This window comes from Schistocerca piceifrons, chromosome 5 (assembly GCF_021461385.2).
Source record: "Schistocerca piceifrons isolate TAMUIC-IGC-003096 chromosome 5, iqSchPice1.1, whole genome shotgun sequence".
NCBI lineage: Eukaryota > Metazoa > Arthropoda > Insecta > Orthoptera > Acrididae > Schistocerca > Schistocerca piceifrons.
Window position 1 is genome coordinate 533,828,657 of NC_060142.1, and position 27,011 is coordinate 533,855,667.

The 27,011-nt window shown below is 41.2% G+C and overlaps 1 protein-coding gene across 3 annotated transcripts in view; it reads left to right on the forward strand.

The window, feature by feature from the left end:
- The first annotated feature begins 1,867 nt into the window (after window positions 1–1,867).
- Window positions 1,868–27,011, forward strand: part of LOC124797997 (membrane-bound transcription factor site-1 protease) — a 137,794-nt gene continuing 112,650 nt past the window's right edge. For 2 of the 3 annotated variants that reach the window (XM_047261186.1, XM_047261185.1), the window contains exons 1-2: window positions 1,871–2,520; window positions 14,654–14,805. In XM_047261186.1, coding sequence (XP_047117142.1) covers window positions 2,307–2,520; window positions 14,654–14,805 — 366 coding nt within the window. In that variant the 5' untranslated portion in view covers window positions 1,871–2,306. Of the gene's footprint in view, window positions 2,521–14,653; window positions 14,806–27,011 lie in introns of all 3 variants that reach the window. The other variant, XM_047261184.1, reaches the window with a different exon arrangement.

Here is a 27,011-nt window from a genome sequence, read left to right on the forward strand (position 1 = left end):
GGTGTTGGCCGTCGAATGGCGCTAGCTGCGCAGCATTTGTGCACCGCCGCCGTCAGTGTCGCCAGTTTGCCGTGGCATACGGAGCTCCATCGCAGTCTTTAACACTGGTAGCATGCCGTGACAGCGTGGACGTGAACCATATGTGCAGTTGACGGACTTTGAGCGAGGGCGTATAGTGGGCATGCGGGAGGCCGGGTGGACGTACCGCCGAATTGCTCAACACGTGGGGCGTGAGGTCTCCACAGTTCATCGATGTTGTCGCCAGTGGTCAGCGGAAGGTGCACGTGCCCGTCGACCTGGGACCGGACCGCAGCTACGCACGGATGCACGCCAAGACCGTAGGATCCTACGCAGTGCCGTAGGGGATCGCACCGCCACTTCCCAGCAAATTAGGGACACTGTTGCTCCTGGGGTATCGGCGAGGACCATTCGCAACCGTCTCCATGAAGCTGGGCTACGGTCCCGCACACCGTTAGGCCGTCTTCCGCTCACGCCCCAACATCGTGCAGCCCGCCTCCAGTGGTGTCTCGACAGGCGTGAATGGAGGGACGAATGGAGACGTGTCGTCTTCAGCGATGAGAGTCGCTTCTGCCTTGGTGCCAATGATGGTCGTATGCGTGTTTGGCGCCGTGCAGGTGAGTGCCACAATCAGGTCTGCATACGACCGAGGCACACAGGGCCAACACCCGGCATCATGGTGTGGGGAGCGATCTCCTACACTGGCCGTACACCACTGGTGATCGTCGAGGGGACACTGAATAGTGCACGGTACATCCACACCGTCATCGAACCCATCGTTCTGCCATTCCTAGACCGGCAAGGGAACTTGTTGTTCCAACAGGACAATGCACGTCCGCATGTATCCCGTGCCGCCCAACGTGCTCTAGAAGGTGTAAGTCAACTACCCTGGCCAGCAAGATCTCCGGATCTGTCCCCCATTGAGCATGTTTGGGACTGGATGAAGCATCATCTCACGCGGTCTGCACGTCCAGCACGAACGCTGGTCCAACTGAGGCGCCAGGTGGAAATGGCATGGCAAGCCGTTCCACAGGACTACATCCAGCATCTCTACGATCGTCTCCATGGGAGAATAGCAGCCTGCATTGCTGCGAAAGGTGGATATACACTGTACTAGTGCCGACATTGTGCATGCTCTGTTGCCTGTGTCTATGTGCCTGTGGTTCTGTCAGTGTGATCATGTGATGTATCTGACCCCAGGAATGTGTCAATAAAGTTTCCCCTTCCTGGGACAATGAATTCAGGGTGTTCTTATTTCAATTTCCAGAAGTGTAGATTTATTGCCTATGTTAGTAAACGACGACCCCGTTCCCTACACCAACAACAACTTCAAAACTATATTCCCGAGAAACGTGCCCTGGCCATTACTTTCCGTTCCGTCCCGCTCCATTCCATTGAAGGTTTGTGTGAATGTCCATCATTTGAAAGTCATTGTAGAATGGTTTGACGTTTCGGTAACTGTGAATCGACATTAACGTATTAGGTGTTCAAAGCCGACCGCAGTGTTTGCCGTGAATATTTCTGCATTCTCAATCATTAATGTACGTATTAAACGGGTGGTCGTCGTTCTCATAACAACGCACGTGGGCTACTTAATCCTAATAGAAAGGACAGAAATCGCAGAATGATGGCTTCCTCAAGCTCGCTGTAGCTTGCCTCACGTTTGAAAACTCCAATGGACTGGAATTTAATAATATGACTGTAAATAAAAACACTGATGATGAGAAAACATCCCTTTGGCTCATACATAGGGGAACATGTAGTAATCCCCACTCGACTACGCAAGAAACAGTTGTATGTCTGCACTGTTATATTTAATATATCTTGATTGTGTAAAGGTAGAGCGTCGTCGTCGTGATGGAATACAAGCAAACAACAGTAAAAAGAACTGTTATAGTCTGTGGCAAGAGATAATAAAGTGGAGACTAAATTGTGGTCACGTGCCCTGTTTTTCCGTACTTGCCTTGTGTTTATAAAACACAAAAACAGTGGATGGACATGGCCGATTGTGTGTGGTAGTGTGAGAGAGTGTGTGTGTCTGAGAAGTGCATTAGTAAAAAATGATGGCCCTCGCTAATGTTACAGCATGAATTCCGAGAAGCGTATATTTCTGAAATGTAACTGCAGTTACGCACAAACGACTCGTAAGAAAAGGACGCTATTACCCATATAGACATGACTGCAAGAGGAAAACAGTGATACACATTATCATAGTGCCTTCAAACGACGCCAATAACCCCGTAGAAAACAAGATGTTCTCCAGTCTGTAGCCGAATTGTGATACAAGAATGAAACTGAAAGTGAGGTTAAGGCAGAGACACTTCCGATGTATCCCATTTCTTCTACTTCTCCTTACTCATTTTTGGTCTGTGGAAACGTTTCAAAATAAACAAAACTCAACGATTGGCGAAAAGAGCGAAACCCGTGTTGGTGTCTGCTGCAACGATACGACTCCACCACAGTTGGTTAACATTAAATTTTCGTCACACATTGTACGAAATGGTAAGTTTGAAATCAGTTTATTTACCTTAAATTTAATTCTTTGGTGCTTTCCAAAACTGCCCATTACACTACATTAAACGCCACTCAGACAGTAAAGTTCTACTTAGGCTAATATGAGCATTTGCCGTATATTATAAGTATACTGTGAATTATATAGGCCTAGTCAAATGGGATCAAACAAAAATCAGTAAATCACTGTGCTTTCCAAGCTACAGTTTCGAATAGAACATACTGTGTCAGTCTGTCATTATGGCAGTGAAAGTTTTTTTTCTGAAGTATATACTTTTAATATTGGAGGAAATTTTCATTAATAGCAGTTGCAGAGTGTTAATAGTTATAGAGTTGTATGCCCAACTTAACTGCAGGTGAATCGTTTACATATAATTTGCATTAATTGTTCCTTCAATTTTTGTGTAATCTTACATTAATCACAGTTTTCTAGCCAATTCTCTGTCACTAAACTTTGAAAAAACACACTACATGCAGTTCAGAACTTGGAAGGGGTGTTCCACAAGTATGACTAACATATGATAACAAGCAGATAGAAGAAATTGACAGTGTTAAATTCTTGGGATTACAGCTTGATAATAAAGTCAACTGGGAGGAGCACAGCACGGAACTGCTGAAGCATCTAAACAAATCTCTGTTTGTAATGGAAATTCCGTCAGACATATGGGATATGAAAATGAAAACGCTAGCATACTATGCTTATTTTCACTGCATAATGTCATATGGTATTATTGTTTGTGGTAATTCATCAAGCCAAGCTAAAGTTTTCTGGGCACAAAAATGCAATAAGAGTTATATGTGGTGTGAACTTGAGAACAGCCTGCAGAGGCCCTGTTTTAGGAAAGTAGGGATAGTAAGTACTGCTTCCCAATATATTTATTGCTTAGTGAAAATTGTGATTAAAAATATATCACTTTTTGAAACCAACAGCTCAGTTCATGGAATCAATATGAGAAATAAGAGTGATCTTCACAAGGATTTAAAGTCACTTACTGTTGTACAAAAATCTGTACATTATTCAGGAACATTATCAATAACTTGCCAGCAGCCATAAAAAGCTTAACAACCAATGAAATTCGGTGTAAGAAAAGCCTTAGGGATTTATTGGTGGTCAACTCCTACTCCATTGATGAATCTCTCATTAGAACCAACTGCTTTGTGTGTGTGTGTGTGTGTATGTGTGTGTGTGTGTGTGTGTGTGTATTATTTTCGATTATTCCCTTTTGATAGAGCGATCGTACTTTGATTTCTTTGCTTCGCTTCATACGTTCACTGTGTTCTCTCTTGCGTTCTTCTGACCATCTTTACCCGTTCTGTTCTCCGTATGTCCTTGTTTAAGTGTGTGTTTCTTTATGATGTTTCTAAACTGTTCTCTATTGTTTATGTAGTCTTGTGTGAACCCCAGTTCTTTAACACACACACACACACACACACACACACACACACACACAATACTCTCTACACCATTTCAGTGCAGTAATGTGTTCATTGTAAATAAGTATTGCAGTAATTCTATTATATTTTTTTACCTTATATATATAAACTTTTTTAAAATTTTAAATTCAGCGCATTAATCAGCTCTTAGTAAATGAGTGCTGTAAAATGATCATTTCATATAGCTAGCATTTATTAAGAAAGAAGGAAAAATGACCATCATTCCACTTGGGACCTGTGGTAGGTACATTAGCTTATTTGTTTTAATTGTAAATATTTGTGATGTATTATTGTTTTTCGGGCATGTTCTACGTCCTGGAGGACCTCCTCACTATGGATCAGTTGGAATGAAGGTAAATCTAATCTAATCTAAAAAGTGGAGTATGTATTCTCATAAGAGCATTTGTCATGACAACAGGTGGGTTCTCTTTCTGGAGTCTTGAGTGACGAACTTCTTCCTAACCTTCCCCAACTTATCCATATTTCATCTCTGAAGAAGGAATTACAGTTTTAAATCTATCAGTAACATTTAGAATTTTGTCTCCTGAATGTGCTGCCCAGGTGTTGCCTCCTTGCAGATTATAGTTTTCCCACGTGAAAGTGTCATTTGATAAAAATCTAATGTTAACTTATGTATATAGGTAAACATAGGAGTGTGTCTGTTAGTATTGCTTAGTTGAAAAGTTGAAACACATCATTAATGGACTAACATTTAAGTGGAGCCATGACTTGAATCCGAATTGAACGTTTGCAGTATTTCTCATTATCGAGCTAGACTGTAAAGCTTCACATTAGTGAGTGACCTCATTACAGCTACCCATAAAGAATGAGCTGCTAATCCCAAGGAAATTTTTTGCCTTTTAACAGACAGACTTGAAAGAGCTAAGGCTGGAGGACAGTCTTTATCACACAGTTATTCTTTAGTTAGTTTCATGTTTCATGGACCATTTGCTCTCTGAGTTATCACCGTTTAAAGTTTCGGCCACTTGTATTTCCGAGGGCGATTAAGACGTAACTAAAGCATGCATGCTTTTACAGAATTTGAAGCAAAATAGTTAGTTTTGAAGCTAGAGCCTTGAAATTTTCACTGTTTTGTTCTAAATTAAACACTGAAACTGACAGAGCTACAAAATTTTTTTGAAAACAGCATAAAATTACCTTTCAAATGGTGGTGGGGGGGGGGGGGGGGGAGGGGGAAGAAATTGTTGGCGTTCTGAGTTGTAACAATTTTATATTGAAGTCAAAACAAGTTTTATCTATTCAAAACATATAGAATGGCTGTTTTAAGATTCAGAATGGTTATAACAGAGGTTATGAGATTATATAGAAGTAAAAGGCTTTAATACCATAATTTGCAAGATCAGCTACTTAAAACAGTAATTTATTAGTACATTTTTTTTTTGTTATGTATTTTTGAATTAGGACAAAGATTTTTTTTATGTAACTGAAGTTAAAGTCAAGAAACATACAACTTTTTTGGAGTCATGATAAGTGTTTTGAAGTTCAGATGAGGCAGTATTACTATGCAAGTATGCACCTTTAATCTGATTGTTTACAAACAGATGTGACTTCGTGATTCCTACCCACTGCCTCTTCCACATTACAATAATGGAAATTCATTTCTGGTGTTGTCAAGGAGGAACTTTTTCAGTTTGTTTCCTAATTTTATTTTGCTGTCTGTCAGAGATTGTATATCACTGGATAAATGGTAAAAAATTTTGCTTGCCACATTGTTCACCAGGTTTTGTGCTATAAAGACACTTTAATGTGACGTAATTAATGTCATGTTTTCTTCTGATATTATAAATTATATACAGCATTATTCCTTTTGAACTGTATTGGATTATTTACAACAAACTTTATGAGGTAATAAATATGCCTTGAAGCAACAGTCGGAGCTGGCCGGTGTGGCAGTGTGGTTCTAGGCGTTTCAATCTGGAACCGGGTGACCGCTACGGTCGCAGGTTCGAATCCTGCCTCGGGCATGGATGTGTGTGATGCCCTTAGGTTAGTTGGGTTAAGTAGTTCTAAGTTCTAGGGGACTGATGACCACAGATGTGCTCAGAGCCAAGTAGCAGTCAGAATGCCTAACTCTTTAAACTGATGTCTACTAAATAATCATGGCTGAGCATTAGTAGTTTCATCACTGTTTTTTACGTGTATGAAGAAATTTCAACAGTGTCAGGTTTGTTCCTTGTTGTCTTAATAATTGAAAGTGGTCCTACGAATATGTTTACTCTCTACTGGAATCATTCAGAAGTGTTGAATTTGCTTATGCAGCACTAGTCATATTTTCTTTTTAAATTTTATTTTAGCGTCAAGGTGGTGTGTTTCTGGTGGTATTTTTTTGTCTTCTCACTATACTTTTGTAAGGAACACTACCTCATGTTGCATTTGCTGTGATGTTTATTATCAGGCCTACTGTTTATAACAGCACGTGGAATTGCTCAGTCCCTGTGTCTCCCCTCCCCCCCCCCCCCCCTTCCTGCCCAGCCCCAATTTTTTTCTCTGGTATTGTGCTATAAAGTGTGTCTATTGAGGAAAAATTGAAATTGTTGCAGTTGTTATTATTATCTTCAGCCTGAAGACTAGTTTGATGCAGCCCTCCATGCTGCTCTATCCTGTGTGAGCCTCTTCATCTCTGAATGACTACTACAACCTACAGCTTTCTGAATCTGCTTACAGTATTTGTGTCTTGGTCTCCCTCGAGGATCCCCCCCACTCCCCTGCCCCCCGATGCACATGCACGTTTCCCCCCAGTACTAATGGTGATCTTTTGATGTCTCAGAATGTGTTCTATCAACCGATCCCTTCTTTTGGTCAAGTTATACCACAAATTTCTTGTCTCCCAATTCTGTTCAGCCTCATTAGTTACATGAATTGACTCATCTAATCTTCAACATTCTTCTACAGTATCACATTTCAAAAACTTCTACTCTCTTTTTGTGTAAGCTGTTTATCATCCGTGTTTCACTTCCATACATGGCTACACTCCAGACAAATGTCTTCGGAAAATGCTCCCTAACACTTAAATCTATATTTGAAATTAACCTATTTCTCTTCTTCAGAAATGTATTACTTGCCACCGCTAGTTTACATTTTATATCCTCTCTACAACGGCCATCATCAGTTATTTTGCTGCCCAAATAGCAAAACTCAACTACTACTTTAAGTGGTTTGTTTCCTAATCTGATTCCCTTAGCATCAACTGATCCAATTAGACTACATTCCATCATCATTGTTTTGTTTTTGTTAATGTTTGTCTTACATCCTTCTTTCAAGACATGTCCATTCTCCAAGCAACTGTTCTTCCAAGTCCTTTGCAGTATCTGACAGAATCACAATGTCATCGGCAAACCTCAGAGTTTTTATTTATTCTCCCTGAATTTTAATTCCTACTCCAAATTTGTCTTTGGTTTCCATTATTGCTTGTTCAATGTACATCTTGATTAACATCAGGGATAGGCTCCAACCCTGTCTCACTCCCTTCTGAACCACTGCTTCCCTTTCATACCCTTCAACCTTTATAACTGCTGCCTGTGTTCTGTACAGGTTGTAAATAGCTCTTTGCTCCTGTATTTTACCCCTGCTACCTTCAGAACTTCAAAGAGAGTGTTCCAGTCAACATTGTCAAACTCTTTCTCTAAGTCTGCAAGTTCTATAAATATAGGTTTGTAGGAAGAAAAGTTGCTACTCACCATATTGTGGAGATGCGTATTACATTCCATCCTGGATTTTCCATTGTTTGATAAATGTAGGTCTGCATTTCCTTCACCTATCTTCTAAGATAAGTTGTAGGGTAAGTACTGCCTCGTGTGCTCTTACATTTCTGCAGTATCCAGACTGGTCATGCCTGAGGTCAGCCTCTAGCAGTTTTTTCCATTCTTTGGTAAAGAATTCATGTTATTATTTTGCGGCCATGACTTATTAAACTGATAGTTCAGTAATTTTCACACCTGTCAGCAATTGCTTTCTTTGGAATGGGAATTACTACATTCTTCTTGAACTCCAACAGTATTTCACCTGTCTGGTACATCTTGCAGACCAGATGGAAGAGTTTTGTCATGGCTGGCTCTCCCAAGGCTATCAGTAGTTCTGATGGAATATCGTCTGCCCAGAGGCCTTGTTTTAACTTAGGTCTTTTAGAGCTTTGTCAGATTCTTCTGTCAGTATCATATCTCTCATCTCATGTTCTTCAATGTCCACTTCCCTTTCTATAATATTGCTTTCAAGTTCATCTCCTTTGTGTACATCCTCTATGTGGTGTCACCGCCAGACACCACACTTGCTAGGTGGTAGCCTTTAAATCGGCCGCGGTCCATTAGTATACGTCGGACCCGCGTGTCGCCACTATCAGTGATTGCAGACTGAGCGCCGCCACACGGCAGGTCTAGAGAGACTAACTAACACTCGCCCCAGTTGTACAGCCAACTTTGCTAGCGATGGTTCACTGACAAATTACACTCTCATTTGCCGAGACGATAGTTAGCATAGCCTTCAGCTACGTCAATTGCTAGGACCTAGCAAGGCGCCATTATCATTTGCTATTTATCTTGTGATGCATGTACTGTCAGACCAATGTTCACAAATTATGGATTAAAGTTAAGTATTCCAGAAGCTCCGTACTTTTTTTACTAGACTCAATTCCTTTAACTGTTCCAGACCTCACGCCAGCCTGCGTGAGCTTAAACGCGTACCTTTCGGCTATCTCCTAGTGGCTTGGCTGTCTTGCCAAGTCACAACACTCTATATATTCCTTCCACCTTTCAACTTCCCCTTCTTTGCTTTGGACTGGTTTTCCATCTGAGCTCTTGATATTCATACAGCAGTCTCTCTTTTTCCCAAAGGTCTCTAATTAGTTTTTGTACAGGTGGTAACTATTTGACCTCTAGCCATTCCTGCTTAGCCGCTTTACTCTTCCTGTCAGTCTCATTATTTAAATGTTTGTTTTCTCTTTCATCTGCTTCATTTGCTGCATTTTTAAATTTTCTCCTTTCATCAATTAAACTCAATATCTCTTGTGGTATCTGAGGATTTCTATTAGGCCTTGTGTTTTTACTTATTTGATCCTGTGTTGCCTTCACTATTTTATTTGTTAAAGATACCCATTCATCTTCTAAGTATTCCTTTCCCCTGTTCTAATCAACCGTTGCCTAATGCTCCCTAAATTCCCAACAACCTCTGGTTCTTTCAACTTATCCAACTCCCATCGCCTTAATTCCATTTTTTCCCCCCTCTCAGTTTTAGTCTACACTTCATAACCAATAAAATGTATTCAAAGTCCACATCTGCCCCTAGAAATGTCTCATTTTAAAATCTGGTTGTGCAAAAATACAACAGAATGTAGAGAATGCTCCACCGAACAATTTGAGGTAGGGAACTCGGGATCGGAGAAGCCAGCATAAAGAGATATGGAAGTAAACTTGTCTACTGCTTTGTCTAACGCTACTGTTTTCCAGCTTATTTACAATTAATATGCTTACAAGCTTACACATACTGTGCTGTTTATTTACAAGTGCAGCCTTTATTTCCTGCAAGGAAACAAGGAGAGTGAGTCTGATTACCAGGAATCCATGATGCTGATTTTGTTTACTTTACTCGTCCATAAGGTGGCTCTGTTGTATTGCATTTACATTGTCCCATGACGGAGTGTGTTGTGAATCAACAACTGATCCATTCATTACTCACTACTATTCAGAGACATACACTACAATACGATGGAGCAGTACCACTACAGTTTGTCATAACTCACTGACATGCACCTATGTATGGTGAAGTACATTGCAATGCTCTTGCTGCTGAAAGGCTGTACAGGGAAAAATTCCCTAACAGGCATCATCTGTCGTGACGAGTGTTCATTTCTTTCAATCGACGAATGCAGGACCTGGCAACAGGCCGACCACTCGCACACCCGATTTTGAAGAGGAGGTGATGGAACATTTTGCACTGGACCCCATTACAAGTATTAGTCATATTGCATGTGAAATGGGCACTGCACATACTGGCATGCAGCGATATGGTACGAATAACAGTTACACCCATATCATTCACGAGTCCATGCAATGATTGTGACTGACTTTGCATCTAGGGTTGCTTTGTGTCAGTGGTTGTTCCAACAATGGATTGATCGACCAGATTTCTGCCAAATCGTGCTGTTTACTGATGAGGTCTCATTTATCATGATGGTGTTTCAAGCAGCAGGAACAACTATATGTGGGATGAGTCACATCATCAAGTACGTTTTGCTGTGAATATCTGAACTGGCATTCTACATCTGCATCTACATGGTTTCCCTGCAGTTCACACTTAAGTGCCTGGCAGAGGGTTCATCGAACCATTTTTATGCTACTTCTCTACCATTCCACTCTCAAATGGCTCATGGGAAAAAGGAACACCTAAATCTTTACGGTCGAGCTTTGAGTTCTCATATTTTATTATGATGATCATTTCTCCCTACGTAGGTGGTGTCAACAAAATATTTTCGCATTCGGATGAGAAAGTTGGTGATTGAAATTTCGTAAATAGATCTCGCCACAAAGAAAACCGCCTTTGTTTTAGTGACTGCCACCCCAACTCACGTACCATATCTGTGACACTCTCACTCCTATTGCGTGGTAACACGAAACGAGCTGCCCTTCTTTGCACTTTTTCAGTGTCCTCCGTCAATCCTACCTGGTAAGGATCCCACACTGCACAGTAATATTCCAGCAGAGGACGGACAAGAGTAATGTAGGCTGTCTCTTTAGTGGGCTTGTCGCATCTTCTAAGTGCTCTGCCAACAAAGTGCATTCTTTGTTTCGCCTTCCCCACAATATTTTCTATGAGGTCTTTCCAATTTAAGTTGATCGTAATTGTAATTCCTAGATATTTAGTCGAACTGACAGCCCTTAGATTGTGCGATTTATCGTATACCCAAAATTTATCGGATTTCTTTTAGTATCCATGCGGATGACATTACACTTTTTTTTTTGTTTAGTGCCAATTGCCACTTTTCACACCATACAGAAATTCTCTCTAGATCATTTTGTAATTGGAATTGATTGTCTGATGATTTTACTAGACGGTAAATTACAGTGTCATCTGTAAACAATCTAAAGGGGCTGCTCATATTATCACCCAGATCATTTATGTAAATCGGGAACAGCAGAGGTCCTATGACACTACCTTGCAGAACACCAGATATCACTTCTGTTCTACTCGATGATTTCCATCTATCACTATGAATTGTGACCTCTGTGAGAGGAAATCACGAATCCAGTCACACAACTGAGATGATACTCCATATGCATGCAATTTGATTAGTAGTCACTTGCGAGGAACGATATCAAAAGCCTTCTGGAAATCTAGGAATATGGAATCGATCTGAGATTTCTTGTCGACAGTACTCATTACTTCGTGGGAATAAAGAGCTAGATGTGGTGCACAAGAACAATATTTTCAGAACCTGTGTTGTGTATCAATAAGTCATTTTCTTCAAAGTGATTCATAATGTTCGAGTACAGTATGTGCTCCAAAATCCTACTGCAAATTGAGGTCGGTGATATGGGTCTGTAATTCAATGGGTTACTCCTGTTTCCTTTATTGAATATTGGTGTGACCTGTGTTGCTTTCCAGTCTTTAGGAACAGACATTTCGTCAAGTGAGCTGTTGTATATGATTGCTAAGAAAGGCGCTATTGTGTCTGCATGCTCTGAAACGAACCTGATTGGTACCATCTGGACCGGAAGACTTGCCTTTCCTAAGTGATTTGAGTTGTTTCGCAACACCTAAGGTATCTACTTTTATGTCACTCATGCTAACAGCTGTTCTGAGATTTTAGCATTGTAGCCAACAATGTCATTTGGCCATATCTACTACATGGCCATCTGAATGGTCATTTGCACTTAAGGTTCATGCAGAGTTCTCTATATGAGTAGTTGGAAAACGTACCCTCGGCTGTTCATGAGAGGATGTGGATACAACATGATGGTGCACCACCTCACTTCAGTGTGAATGCCCACAATCATCTCAATGTTGTATTCCCTGGTCATTGGATTGGAAGGATAGGTCCTATTCTATGTCCTTGCAAGGTCATCTGACCTAAATCCCCTTGATTATTTCCTAAGGGTATATGTAAAGCTACCTGTGTATGAGGCCCCAGTGGATACAGAGATGGAATTAGTTTTCAAAATTGTAGCTGCCTGTGATGTGATACGAAACACAACAGGGATATTTGTCAGTGTGTGTCGGAATATTGTTCACCAGTGTCATGCTTGTATTGAGGTTGATGGTCATCAGTTTCAGCATATTTTGTAAGATGTAGTACAAATGGTATGTTCCTTGTGTCATTGATGATATTTACAGTTAACTGTAACTAATGTAGACAAAAAATTACACACTAATGTAATTTTATTCCTATTATCACCTGAAATGGGCTTCCCAACCCATGGTTCTCTACCTCAAATTGTTCAGTGGAGTATTCTCAATGTCCATTTAAATTTTTTTACGCTCTTACTGAAACACCCTGTATACTCAGTCTGAAACCTTCCAATGTCTCCAGGTCCCTTCCACATATACAGTCTTCTTTTATGATTCTTAAACCATGTGTTAGCGATGATTGAATTATGCTGTGTGCAAAACTCTACCAGTCGGCTTCCTCTTTCAGTCCTTTCCCTTCTTTTATGATTCTTAAACCATGTGTTAGCGATGATTGAATTATGCTGTGTGCAAAACTCTACCAGTCGGCTTCCTCTTTCAGTCCTTTCCCTCAGTCCATATTCAGCTAGCCTACTATTTTGCCTTCTCTTCCTTTTCCTACTATTTATTTCCAGTCCCCACTCACAATTAAATTTTCCTCTCGTTTAACTATCTGAATAATTTCTTTTATCTCATCATACATTTCTTCAGTCTCTTCATCATCTGCGGGGCTGGTTGGCATGTAAACATGTAGCTACAATGGTAGGAATAGGCTTCATGTCTGTCTAGGCTGTGATAATGTGCTTACTATACTGTCCATAGTAGCTTACCCAAATTCCTATTTTCTTATTCATTATTAAACCCACTCCTGCATTACCTCTGTTGACCATGTATTTATAACCCTGTATTCACCAGACCAGAAGTCTTGTTCTTCCTGCCACCGAACTTCACTAATTTCCACTATATCTAACTTCAGCCTATCTATTTCCCTGTTTAAATTTTCTAACCTACCTCTCCAATTAAGGGATCTAACATTCCACACTCCAATCTGCAGAATATCAGTTTTGTTTCTCCGAAAATAATCCGTTTTTAACAGTATAATATAATTGGATAGATAAAAAGTCTACTCACCAAGCGGCAACAGGGGAACGCAGTATAAAAAAAGGTTTTACTTACTCAAGCTTTTCTAACCATTGGCTCATTCTTCCAACAGAAGGAGTGAAGGGGAAGGAAGAGGAATGAAGGGAAATGAACTGGAGAAGTTAAAGAAAAGGGGTAGAGTCCAAAAAGTTACCCAGCACCCCATGTCAGCTGAGACTTATTGGATGGGATGAGATAACAACATCCTCCTGAGTAGTCTCTTCTCGAAGATCTGAATAGGGACTCTGTTACCTCTAGAATATTTTACCCAGGAGAATGCAAACATTATTTGACCATACAGTAGAGCTGATGTCCTTGGTAAAAATTATGGCTGTAGTTTCTCCTTGCTTTTAGCCGTTCACAGTACCAGCGCAACAGGGCTGTTTTGGGTGATGTTACAAGGCCAGATCAGTAATCATCCAGACTGCTGCCCCTGCAACTACTGTAAAGTCTGCCGCACCTCTGCAGGAATCGCACAGTTGTCTGGCCTCTCAACAGATTCTCCTTCATTGTGGTTGCAGCTTTGGCATGACTATCTTTATCATAGAGGCATGCAAGTCACCTTGCTGACAGCAAGATCCATGGCTCATGGGGCTTATTACTTCACAAGTATAGTCCAACTGTTGTGCATATTTATCTTTGGAAACTGTACAAGTTTCTTATTCTGTTTGTGTTTCATACACTCTCTGTCAGTATTTGTTAATACGAAAAATGCCAATTTCCACTGAGGTTCAGAGTCCATTGTAAACTGTAGGTTCCTTATAAATGAATGAGCATGTCAGTTCGACAGTAGAGTGAGGCAAGGACATACCGCCTCCAATACTACCTTGGCTAGGTAAGCACTGTGGCATTCAAACCAACTTTGGGTTGGTGACAGCTTCACATTCTTAAATAGACGTATAACATTCAAAAAAATTTTCATTTTTTGGTAAAAGTTACAGAATGTACAACCTCTTCCTACTTTGCTCTTCCTTGCATGTTTACTGTTTATTTATGATACTTGTGTATAATATGGATCAAAAGACTTGTTCACTACCTAAAATATGTTTACTGAAACTATGTTGCGCAACAATTTTTTTTTAAGATGAAAAGCATGTTAATATGTCAAAGTGCATTTAACCATTGAACCGACATAAACATTAGGCTATGATATAGGTCAGTATTTTACCAAACCTTTTTTGGCATTCACATTCATTGACTTAACCAATTCACAATGAAATATGAAATTCTCACATTTCAACCTAACTTAGACATCAGGCTATACCACTCATCAATCTGTCACCACAAACCAAGATTTCAAGAGGGGGGGATTCTAGTCACACTGAAGTCCATTTTAAGTTGTGTTAAGCAATGTGTAATGCTCTTTTGTTCACAGAATACATTGTGGCATTTGATGGTTACTACAAGACAACTACAAGAGAAAAATTCATAGCTGCTGCACTGAATAATTCTGGCATTGAAAACTGGAAGATACTGCCTCGAAACAACCCAGCAAGTGACTTCCCTAGTGATTTTGATGTAGTATTGGTAAGTGTGTGAATTAATATTCAGTATGTGAAATGTTAGCATTAACCATTTAGGCTAGATTAAACACATCATATTAAACGCGTCATTTTCTTGTAATGTATTCTACTATTCAAAAGTCAGTGGTTCTAATTATTTCTTACTAGGAATTAAATTAGTTTGCATTTTTGAAAAAATGCAGGTTTTAGATGGTTCAAAATTCAAGAGGTCGGCAGGAGAAAGTGTTAATCTTCAATTTAGTAAGGATTAAGCTGATAGCATCTGTTGTGTTCCTGAATTCACCACATTTTGGTGACCAGTATTTCCACATGCACCACTGAAAAGAACTCCTTGCTAAATGGACTGTTTTGTCTTATTGCATCTACATTCTTGTCTTTTATTGCATTTACAGTCTTGTTTTTGAATGTAACAAAACGTATAACATGCAGAGTCTCAAAAATGCTGTTTTGTATTAGTGCCTTCTGCTATAGGAGAATGTTTAGTATGAGTCATTGACTTTGACAAGAGACATAGGAAATATGCGACAAACACTGTAAACAATATGACAACGATAAAATGACGTTATTGGTGATTTTTTTTTCAAATGGTTAAGCTACAGATCAGTCTGTCAACATAAGCAGTTTTTTCCCTCATATTTGTTGGCTTTGCCAACTAACAACAAAACTGTGAGTATATGCACAAAAAGGTAATTTGACAGTAACCATTAACATTACCTAATTGGCCAAAGCTGATGACTGTTATTGAACTTCCCTCTTGATACGCACCTTGTTCCACTGGTCCCTTCAGTTGCTGTAGGCATTTGCTTATAGTGCAGTATAATTATTTATGTTGATACAATTTCAATGTGGCGCAGAGGGTGGTGACTTGCTTTTAATATCCAGAAATGTAAATTTGTGCTCTTCACGAAATGCAGAAATTGTCATTTGAGTACAACATCAGTGAGTCCCAATCATGATTAGTCACCTCTTATGAATAACAGTGTTTAACAATTTTTGGGGATGTAAAGTGGAATGATTACATAGATTCAGTTGTAGGATAGCAGGTGACAGACTTTCGTTCAGTGGTAGAATACAGGGAAGTAGCAATCAGTCTGCAAGGAGATTGCTTACAAAACTCTCGCATAAGCAGTCCTACAATATTGCTCAAGTTTGCGCGACTCGCCGACTAGGACTAACTGGTAATGTTTAACATATACGAAGAAACAGTACAAATGGTGAATAGTTTCTCATCCACGTGACAGTGTGTTGGAAATTATATATAAATTGAAGGTGGAGAAGGAACGAAAAGAAAAGAAAGGAAAGGAAAGGGATTGCTGCTGTCAGCTGCATCAGGAAATTACATGAAATCAATGACCCTGAATGGAAATGTGTACTGCATCAGGATTCAAACCTGGGATCTCCTGCTTACTGAGCAGGTACATTAACCACTGTGCCATCCATGATGCAGCATTGTCGCAACTGCGCGGACTATCTCAGCACACCTCATGGCCTATTCACATTCCCATCGAGCTCCACGTATCTGCAGTCTGTGCCCATTTCCTCCATGAAGAAGGCGGATCCATTGCTGAGCTAGGTGAATTAATTATGTGAATGCAAGGTGTCTGTTCTTTCGGATATGTCTGCCTTCTTCAGTGTGGATGCACAAATACGTCCGACCTCCAGTGGGAATCTCAGAGTCGCGAACATGGAGGAAATAGACAGGGACTGCAGGTAGGTGACGCTTGATGGGAGTGTAAATCGGCCGTGAGGTCTCCTGAAATAGTCTGTGCAGTGGTGATAACGCTGTGTCCCGGATGGTGTGGTGGTTAATGTGCCTGCCTAGTAAGTAGGAGACCCCAGGTTTGAATCCTGGTCTGGTACACATTTTCGTCCCTTGCCACTGATTGTGTGTAATGTCCCGATGCAGCTGACAGCAGGGATCCCCTCCCTTTCCTTTCTTCCCCTCTCCACTTTCAATTTACATATAATGTATCACAGCTGTGGATTGTGTGTGGTGTCTGTTCTTTTGGACATGTTTGAAAGAACAGACAATACGCTTTCATATAATGTCATGGAAATACTAAATAAGTGACTTAGCATACTCTTGCAACCGTATGCCAACTATTCTACGAAAACCTACTTATAAAGTTTCAAGAACTACCATTAAGTGAGGAATCTATGAATTTACTACTTCCTTATACTTACCATTCCCTTATGGACCACAGAGACAAGATTAGACTAATTACAGCATGCACAGAGGTGCTAAAGCAATCATTAATCCCAAGCTCTGTAAATAAATGGAACGTAGAGGGTCACCAATGTATGAATCAATGGAAAGTATCCTCTGTTTTGCACTTCATGTGGCTTTCAGAGTATAAATGTAGGTGTAGTTGTTTCATTGTATATTAGAGGAGAGATTAAAGTTCTAGAAGAGATAATAAAGATGTTGGAAATTTGTGGATGAAACAATTGCATAAAATAAGGAGAAGGCAACACTCACCTATGTGCGTGGAAACACATAACAGAAAACAGAATCCACACTAGTTTTCAAGCTCTTGCTCTTTTTCTAGCAAAAATACACACATTCATGCACACAACCACACAGGCATCCTAATGTATACTCCCTTGGCCATGATGAGACTAATTATTGAAAGCAGTTGCCTGGGCTGATGTAGGTGGAGAGGGGGTATAGACACATGAAGCAAGGAATGGCAGTGAGACAGAGGTAGGTGGACCATTTGGCAGATGAGTCATTGGCTGCACAACAAGACTGGAGAAGTTCACAGGGTGGAGCATTTAAGTGGTGTAGAGGGGAGAATTGAAAAACAGAACAACATCCATTCCCTAAGATGAGGGATCTACTTCCCAAAATCCTACCCATATCAACAGAATAGTGTCCTACTGCTCACACTACAGAATACCCTTGTCGATCCCCATTCCAGTCCTGCTGCCAATCTTGCACCCCACGGTTCTTCCCCTTTTGGTTGACCCAGGTGCCAGACCTGTCCCATAAATACACCAGTCACTTCCTATCACAGTCCAGTCACAGGCATTTCCTACCCAGTAAAAGGTATGGCCATGTGTGTGATGTATCAGCTACGTTGCAATTCCTGCACAGCATTGCATGTGGACATGACAAGTAACCAACTGTCTTGTGTGTACGAATGACCACTGCCAGGTTGTGGCAAATCACAGACTTGATCCTCCAGTTTCTGAACGTGCTGCACACAACAAAACAAATTACTACAACAGCTACTTGACTATGCGGGCCAGCTGGATACTCCCTTCCAGCACCGGATTCCCTGAACTACACAGGTGGGAATTGGCTCTCCAGCATATCCTGCACTCTCACAGTCCCCTTGGAAAAAGTCCACTAACCTGTTTCCCACTGACTCACCTAACCTTTTCCTTCACTCCTCTGTCCACATCACTCCTTTCCCACCCTCTCCTACCAGTCTTCCCCACCCCCATGCGGTCACCCACCATCCCTCCCCCTCTTTCAGTCCCTCCCTTTCTCTCTCCCCTCTGTGTCTCCTTCATACACTTTCCTGTCATTTTTTCCCCTCTCCTGCTCTCCCTCACTCTATATCCCCTATCCTCTGAACTCCTTTCATCTTGTACAGTACCGAGCGAGGTGGCGCAGTGGTTAGCACACTGGACTCGCATTCGGGAGGACGACGGTTCAATCCCGCGTCCGGCCATCCTGATTTAGGTTTTCCGTGATTTCCCTAGATCACTCCAGGCAAATGCCGGGATGGTTCCTTTCAAAGGGCACGGCCGACTTCCTTCCCCATCCTTCCCTAATTCGAGCTTGTGCTCCGTCTCTTATGACCTCGTTGTCGACGGGACGTTAAACACCAATATCTTCCTCCATCTTGTACAGCCACTGAGTCATCTGTCAAAAGACCTGCATCACTCTACCTTGCTACCCCCTCCTTGCCCCTTGCATACTTCCATACTCTCTCCCCACCTCCTTCATCCCAGGCAGGAGCAGCTTTCAATAATCAGCCTCATTATGGCTGCAGGAGTGTACGTTTGGGTGTCTGTGTAGTTGTGTGTGAAAATGTGTGAAGTTTTACTAGAAAATGGGCAAGAGCTTGAAAGTTGGTCTGAACACTGTTTTCTGCTAATGTGTTTCTATGCTCCACACATCAGTCATCAGTAGGTGAGTTGTTGCCTTTTCCTTATTATACATACTGAATGAAGTTCATGATTGCAGTTAACACATGAGCAATAGAAACAACTGACAAGGAGAAAAGCATACAGAAATTGTTAGATGGGAGATCAAAAAAATATAATTCAATCTGACGGTAAGTTACCAATTGTGAAGTAGAAGGTCCAGAGGTTAGACACATGGAAATACAGACCAATATAATTTACACTAATTTTTGTAGAATTGCGGAACATGTGTTATGTTTACATATGACTTCTGAAGAGTGAACAACTGCTCTGTAAGAATAAAGATTAGTTGTGGAAATGCCATTCATCTGAAATGTTTGTTGCAGGGCAGTAATAAATATGTAATTCTCAATGAGAAGTTAGAAACATCAAGTGTAGTGCAAACAAATGTGATCGGGTCATTAGTTTTCACAACATAAATAAACAGTTTGATGAGTAATGTCAGCAACTCTCAGGGACTGTTCATGGACTATGCAATTGCACAATGGGAGGTCTGATCATTAGAAAAGTGTTGGAAAATGCTGAAAGATCTGCAGCTGGTCAGTGGTTGATGCATAGGCCGGGAGATGGTGCAAAACACACACAAATGTAATACCTTGGAAGTACATGATATGTAAGTAATTACCGTATTTACTCGAATCTAAGCCGCACTTTTTTTCTGGTTTTTGTAATCCAAAAAACCGCCTGCGGCTTAGAATCGAGTGCAAAGTAAGGGGAAGTTCTGAAAAATGTTGGTAGGTGCCGCCACAACTAACTTCTGCCGTCGAATATATGTAGCGCTACACAGGCATGCTTCGCAGGCACAAAGATAAATACTGTAGCCAAAACCTCTGCATCAGTAAATAAATTAAAAAAAAGGTGGAAGCCGAGCTTTTTTCTCCGCCCCGAGTTTCGACCATTGCATTTTCATACATTATCCAACGAAGTAAGTACAAATTCCGTATTGTTCATCTTCGAATGTGGCAGCATTTCAATGTACTACGAAAATCCGACTGGGGGTGTTTGTCAATATGGCCAACTCTACGTTCTGAATTTTTTCCTACATGTGAGAAGAGATGGTTGCAGATAGGAACTTTTATGAATTGTGAATCACATGCAGTATTCTCTTCACCATAAGAATAATACGAATATAAACATTTTGCCATGTATTCTTTCATGTTTGCTGCTATCTCATTTAAATCCTGTCTGCCTAATAAACTACGAAACTAGAGTGAGACAACAGCAAACGCGGAAGAATATACATATCATGTCATGTTTATATTCATATTATTCTTATGCCTAATAGTGATACCGTCAGAAATGAAGCACGACAATTGACTAGATTTTTAAATCTAAGACGACTCTAATTTCTGTGCAGAATGTAATGTACGAAAGAGTCGTCTGCAAAGATTTTCAAATGGAGAAAAATTTTCGCTAAATTCTCATTCAGAACATCTTCTATCATATGCAGTCTATTATTTGGTTCTTGTTGATCATTATCAAAGAAAGCAGCAAAGAAAACAAATAGCAGTCTCTTGCCATTGTTTCGCTAATGAGACGATTCCTTTTTTTTTTAATTGTAAGCGGCGGTAGCGTGCACAAAAGCAAGCCATGCCGCGAGCTGCGGCAGGTCATAAACACTCATTATCAGAATGCGACAAACAATGCATGACACAGTACAATAATGCATTTTCAGCTTAGAGTAAGGTACAGTGAAGCGACTCTAACAGCCTCTCCTGTACAAATGTCAACCTCACCTACCCGAGTTGCAGCTAAGGATTGCTGCACGGTACACCCTGTTATTGCTAACGAGGCTCTGACGACCGAGTGTTTCCCGGGATAAGGAAACGCCCCCTATCAAGTGCCAACGGTCTCAAAGAGAGCGGATGAGCGGATAGAGGCAGGGCACTCTCTTGTCCTTGGAGTGAGAAATTGCTCCTAAAGGCGGAAGAACTTCACAGTCAACGGCATAGGATGGAGAAGGCAACGGGAAACCACTCCATTAAAGATCACTCAAGATATCCCAAGAATCAGTAGCGCACCATGCCAGAATCTTCTGTTAAACATAAATCCGGAGTAATAGTCCCCCAATCGGATCTCCGGGTGGGGACAATGGAAGGTCAGGCAAAGTTGAAGAATACACTAAAAATAGCAACATGGAATGTAAGAACACTCCTCCAATGCGGGAAATTAGAGAACCTCAAACTAGAGATGGACAGAATGGGAACAGACATAATAGGAATATCTGAGATGCGATGGCCTGAACCAGGAGACTTCAGATCAGGAAATTATCGTATCATTCATACAGGTACTAACCAAGGAACAACTGGAATCGGTGGAGTTGGAATAATTCTAAAAGGAAAACTCGGGAATCTAGTCACAGGATATGTGCAATTTAACTCTAGGATAATACTAGTCAAAATTGGAACCAAACCAAAGAACACGGTAATAGTACAAGTCTATATGCCGACATCGGCAGAAGAAGACGATGTAATAGAAACAGTGTATGAAGACATCAACAAAGTTATAAATTATGTTAAAGGTGAAGAGAACTTAATTATAATGGGAGATTGGAATGCTAGTGTTGGAGAAGAGAAAGTTGACGGAATTGTAGGGAAATATGGTCTAGGAGATAGAAACGAAAGAGGAAGCCGGCTAATTGAATTTTGTGCCAAAAACAAGTTGGTCATAGCGAACTCCCTTTTCAACCACCATAAAAGAAGAAGGTACACGTGGAAAGCCCCAGGAGATACTAGAAGACACCAAATCGACTATATATTAGTAAAATCGCGTTTTAAAAACCAAATCAAGGATTGCAGAAGCTACCCGTCTGCGGATATTAATAGTGATCACAACCTTGTAATGATGAAATGCTTACTCAAACTCAAGCGATTAGAGAGAAAAACGAACAAAGTATGGAACAGAGATAACCTAAAGTCTGAAGAACTAGTGATCCCTTATGCACGGAAAACTGATGAGATGGCATCAAACATTATTCCCGGGAGTACTAACGAGGAGTGGAAACAAATCAAAGAAGGCATACATAAAGCAGCAGAAGAATTTATTGGGAAAGCCAAACCTGTAAACAGGAAAGAGTGGATAACACCTGAAATAATTTGTCTAATGGAAGAAAGAAGACTATACAAAAATGCCTCTGACGAGCAAAGCGAAAACAAATATAGAAAGCTTAGAAACCAAATAAACAGAGAATCTAGGAAAGCAAAAGAAAATTACCTCAACAGCATTTGTAAAGAGGTGGAGGAAAACATGGTTAAAGGAAAAACTGACTTGGCCTACAGAACAATAAAACAAAACTTTGCTAAACGGAAAGTAAAATCTTCAGGAACTATAAAGAACAAAGAGGGCAAGGTACTATTTGGATATGACACGCTGAAGAGATGGCAAGAATACATTGAAGAGCTATATCAAGGAGACCCTCTAACAGATAATATGATAGAATTAAGCGAAGAAGTAGAGAAAGAAGAACTAGGGGACACAATTCTGAAAGATGAATTTGAAAAAGCACTAAAAGAACTACCAGATAAGAAAGCGGCAGGTGTTGATGATATACCTTCTGAACTAATTAAGAAATCAGGAGACAAAATGAAAGCTACATTACTGCAACTCATACAGAAAATATACAAAACAGGTGAAGTTCCTGAAGACTATCAGAAATGCATCATATTCCCCATACCTAAGAAAGCATCTACTATGGACTGTGAAAACCATCGAACACTCAGTCTTCTTTCACACGCATCAAAAATTCTAATAAGAATAATTTTGAAAAGAGTTGAAAACCAATTGAATAGCACTCTAAGTGAAGATCAATTCGGTTTTAGAAGCGGTGTAGGGACGAGGGAAGCAATCTTATCTTTAAGACTAATAATTGAGAAACAAATTTCCAAAAACAAACAAGTATTTATAGCCTTCGTAGACCTCGAAAAGGCATTTGACAATGTTGTATGGCCAGAAATGTTTAGAATTCTGAAGAAGGCTGGTCTGAAATATAATGATAGAAGGATAATCTTTAAAATATACCAAAATGAAACAGCCTTAGTTAAGAAGGAAAACAAAGAAGAAACAGCAAGAATAAGGAAAGGAGTGAGACAGGGATGCCCACTATCTCCAGTAATTTTCAACGCATATATCCAAGAAGCAATAGACAAAATAAGAGAGAATATTGAAGTAGGAATAAAACTTAACGGAATGAAAATAGATATGTTGCGATATGCAGATGATATCGCCATAATTACAGAAAGGAAAGAAGATTTAGAAGCCGCACTCAATGAAATGGAAAACATCTTAAAAGAACAGTATGGAATGAAAATAAATAAGAAAAAGACTAAAGTGATGGTGAGTGGCGCCCTGAACTACAATGAACCCATACGAATAACAATAAAGGGAGAGAAACTAGGGCAGGTTACAGAATTTAACTACTTAGGTAGCAAAATAACAGCAGATGGAAGGAGCAAAAGTGACATTAAAAACAGAATACAACTTGCCAAAATAGCATTCAATGGAAAAAGAAACTTACTGACGAGTAGAAATGTTAGTTTAGACGTAAGAAAGAGAGTCATGAAAACCTATGTGTGGAGTACAGCCCTTTACGGATGTGAAACTTGGACTTGTGGAAAAGAAGAAAAGAGAAGATTAGAGGCATTCGAAATGTGGTGCTACCGGAGAATGGAAAAAATCAGCTGGCGAGACAAGGCTACAAACGAAGATGTCCTCAGAAGAGTGAAAGAAAACAGATCTCTTTGGCGAAATATACAGAAAAGAAGAATAACCTTCATAGGTCACATTTTACGGCATAACAATTTCATTAAGAGAATATTAGAAGGAATCATTGAAGGAAGAACTCGCCGAGGACGACCTAGATTAAGCTACATTCAACAAGTAATAAATGACATCGGGTGCCAGACCTATGCAGATATGAAGAAGAAAGTTGACAAAAGAGCGGAATGGCGTGCTGCTGCCAACCAACCTGTGGGTTGATAACCGAAGAAGAAGAAGAAGCTTAGAGTGACGTAAACACCTATATAACAAAGAGAACGGCACTTATCAGATCAAAGAAAAATAAGCAATCAATTCAAACCAGACGAAGCACGTGAAAATGGAAGGGTACCCGTATAAATACGGACGGAGCGCCTGACGCATAGCAAACCTGGTAAAGCTTAACTGCTAAGCTTACTACTCGAACCAAACTACTGTAGCTGTATCGTCATTCATTCGACCTAAATTGTGTCTCATATTACTATGGACCAACTTTGTTTCGATTTGGAGGTGCGGCCTAAAACTTTTCTCTCCCCTTGAATTTCGAGTCTCAAATTTCAGGTGCGGCTTAGATTCGGAAAAATTTTTTTTTCCTTGATTTCGAGTCTCATTTTTCTGGTGCGGCATAGATTCGAGTAAATACGGTACTAATATAATGGCACAGGCATCCCAGAACCACCTCTGCTCCCTCCTAAAGATACGACTACTCTGCAGTCCCTACACCATAGTCACATCTTTGACATTGAATCACTTGCTCTCCAGCACCTGGAGGGGCATTCCAGATACCACCTCCATAAGTTATCCAATCTGCTGCCTCGGGGCACCACTATTCAACCCCTGTCATACCCACGGTGTTCCTCCTCATCCACCTCTCATAGCAGCTAAACCCTACCTAGCTGACCTTTTCAACTTGCCACATCCCTCAAAAATTCCTAACAACTCTCCACCAAATCTAGAGCCAAAACATTCCCACAGTAATGTTGTTAATCTTTCCACAAAAACCCTCAGCTCTGCAGAAGTTTCTGTCATATCCAAAGACCTCACCTTCTGCTCCACACCCAAATTTAACCATGCTGGACTTGTCAAAACCTACTCTCTTTCTCCCAATCTGTGCAATGGAAGCATTTCTTTGCCACCACCCTAATTCCAACATTGAACCCTGCCTATTCCAGTTCATACCACCATACAGCCATGATTCTCCCCCCCCCCCCCCCCCCCCCATCTAACCACCTGCTGGTCACCTCCTAGGAATTCTTTACCTCCAACGTGGTCTCACCATCTTTCCCCAGGTCCCTTCTTCAGACCACCAACCTTTCAACAGAAGAAAGGACAGCATACACAACCATAAAACAAACCCTTGTATAATCATCCTACCTTCAGACAAAGGTTCCACCGTTGCTGTTATGAATCACAGTGATTACCTGGCAAAAGGCCCCTGCCAATTATCTGATTCCTCCACCTATAAACTCTGCCAGAGTGATGCTATCCCAGAAGTACAACACAAACTCCAGTCTCTGCTTAAAGCCTTGGGCACTTCCCCATAACATCTTCCCTGAATCCATTTCCCTCCTCACCCCTATGACACCTCGCATATCCACCTTCTACATGCTCCCCAAAATCCAACAATCTTGGATGTCTCATTGTGGCTGGTTACTGTGCCCCCAATGAAAGAATTTTGGCCATCATTGACCAACACATCCAACCAATTGCCCATAATCTAGCCTCCCACTCAAGACACCAACCACTTCCTTCACCATCTCTCCACTAACCCCACCCCTTTATCTCCTGGATCCGTGCACAATGCGTTGACACCACCTCCCTATACAGCAGCATTCCTCATGCCCATTGTCTTACTGCTATTGAACACTACCTTTCCGCAATGCCCTTATGACTCCAAACCCACTACGACATTTCTCATAGACCTTACCAACTTTATCCTAATCCACAACTACTAATCATTTGAAGGGGAGGTATATAAACAAATCAGCGGCACAGCTAAGGGCACCCACATGGCACCCTCCTATGCCAACCTTTTTGTGGGGAATCTAGAGGAGACCTTCCTAGCCTCCCAAAACACCAAACCTCTAGTCTGATTCTGGTTCATTGATGATATCTTCATGATCTGGACTCAGGGCCAAGGCACTCTATCTTCGTTCCTTCACAATCTCAACACAATCTGTCCCATTCTCTTCACATTGTCCTCCTCAACCCAGTGTGCCACCTTCCCAGATGTTGACCTCCTCCACTCTGATGGCTCAATCTGCACCTCTGTCCACATTAAACCCACCAACCACCAACAGTACCTGAATTTTGACAGCTGTCATCCCTTTCCCACCAATAAGCCCCTCCCATACAACCTGGCTGCCCAGGGATGGTGTATCTGCAGTGACAAGAACTCCCGTGCTCAATATGGTGAGGGTATCACCAAGGCCTTTACGGACAGGCACTGCCCCCCAGATCTAATCTGCAAACAGCCCTATAAGTTCAGGTCCCATTTTGTGGTTTAACTTTCCACTTTACAAATTCTACAGAAGTGCAGGCTATATGGGGAAAGATGCCTTGCGTGGTGCATGAGTTATCCATAGTGCCCTTAGATTCAATCTCCAGAACCTCTTGTCATGGCTTTGCATCTCCACTTGCAGTTCAACTATTTGGGCGAGGACACTTTCTGGGGTATGTCATCTTCTTCTGTTGTCCGCTGTCATCTTTTGCCCTCATGACAGTATTGGATTTCTCTGTGCCAGTAGCCATCCATTGGGTGGGGCCGTCATATACCCATTTGGCCATTTGGTGGCAGCCCCCTGAGATAACAGGGATTGTACTGCCGATGCCTGAGCTGAAAACTCCCCATGTATGCCAAAGAATAGAAGCCTGTCTTCCTGGGGCATCAGGACTCTTGCCAGGTGGCCTTTGCTGTGGCTGGGTGGTGCCAGTGGGGAGAGCCCCTGATCAGAGTCGGTGCCATCAGGGCAGATGACCTGCAATGAAGCAGACTAAGTCATCTCTTGCTGGTGACTGTACGGCACCAGCAGTCTCTAAAAGGGCAAGATCGAGTACAATGATGACAGATATGACTCTAAATCATTTCCCTCAATCGCTACAGCATGGGAGGAACGTAGGGCTACAGAAAGAAGAGAGCCATGTTCGCCTCGGTATTTAGTCTGTAGCAGAATGGACAGGGACTCGCTTTCTACCTATGAAGCCTCAGTCTTTTGTTGAACATCTTGAGGATAAGTTTGGGGGTGACAGTGCTGTCCAAGATGAGAAGCGGGGCAGTCTTGATTCAGACAGCATCCCCAG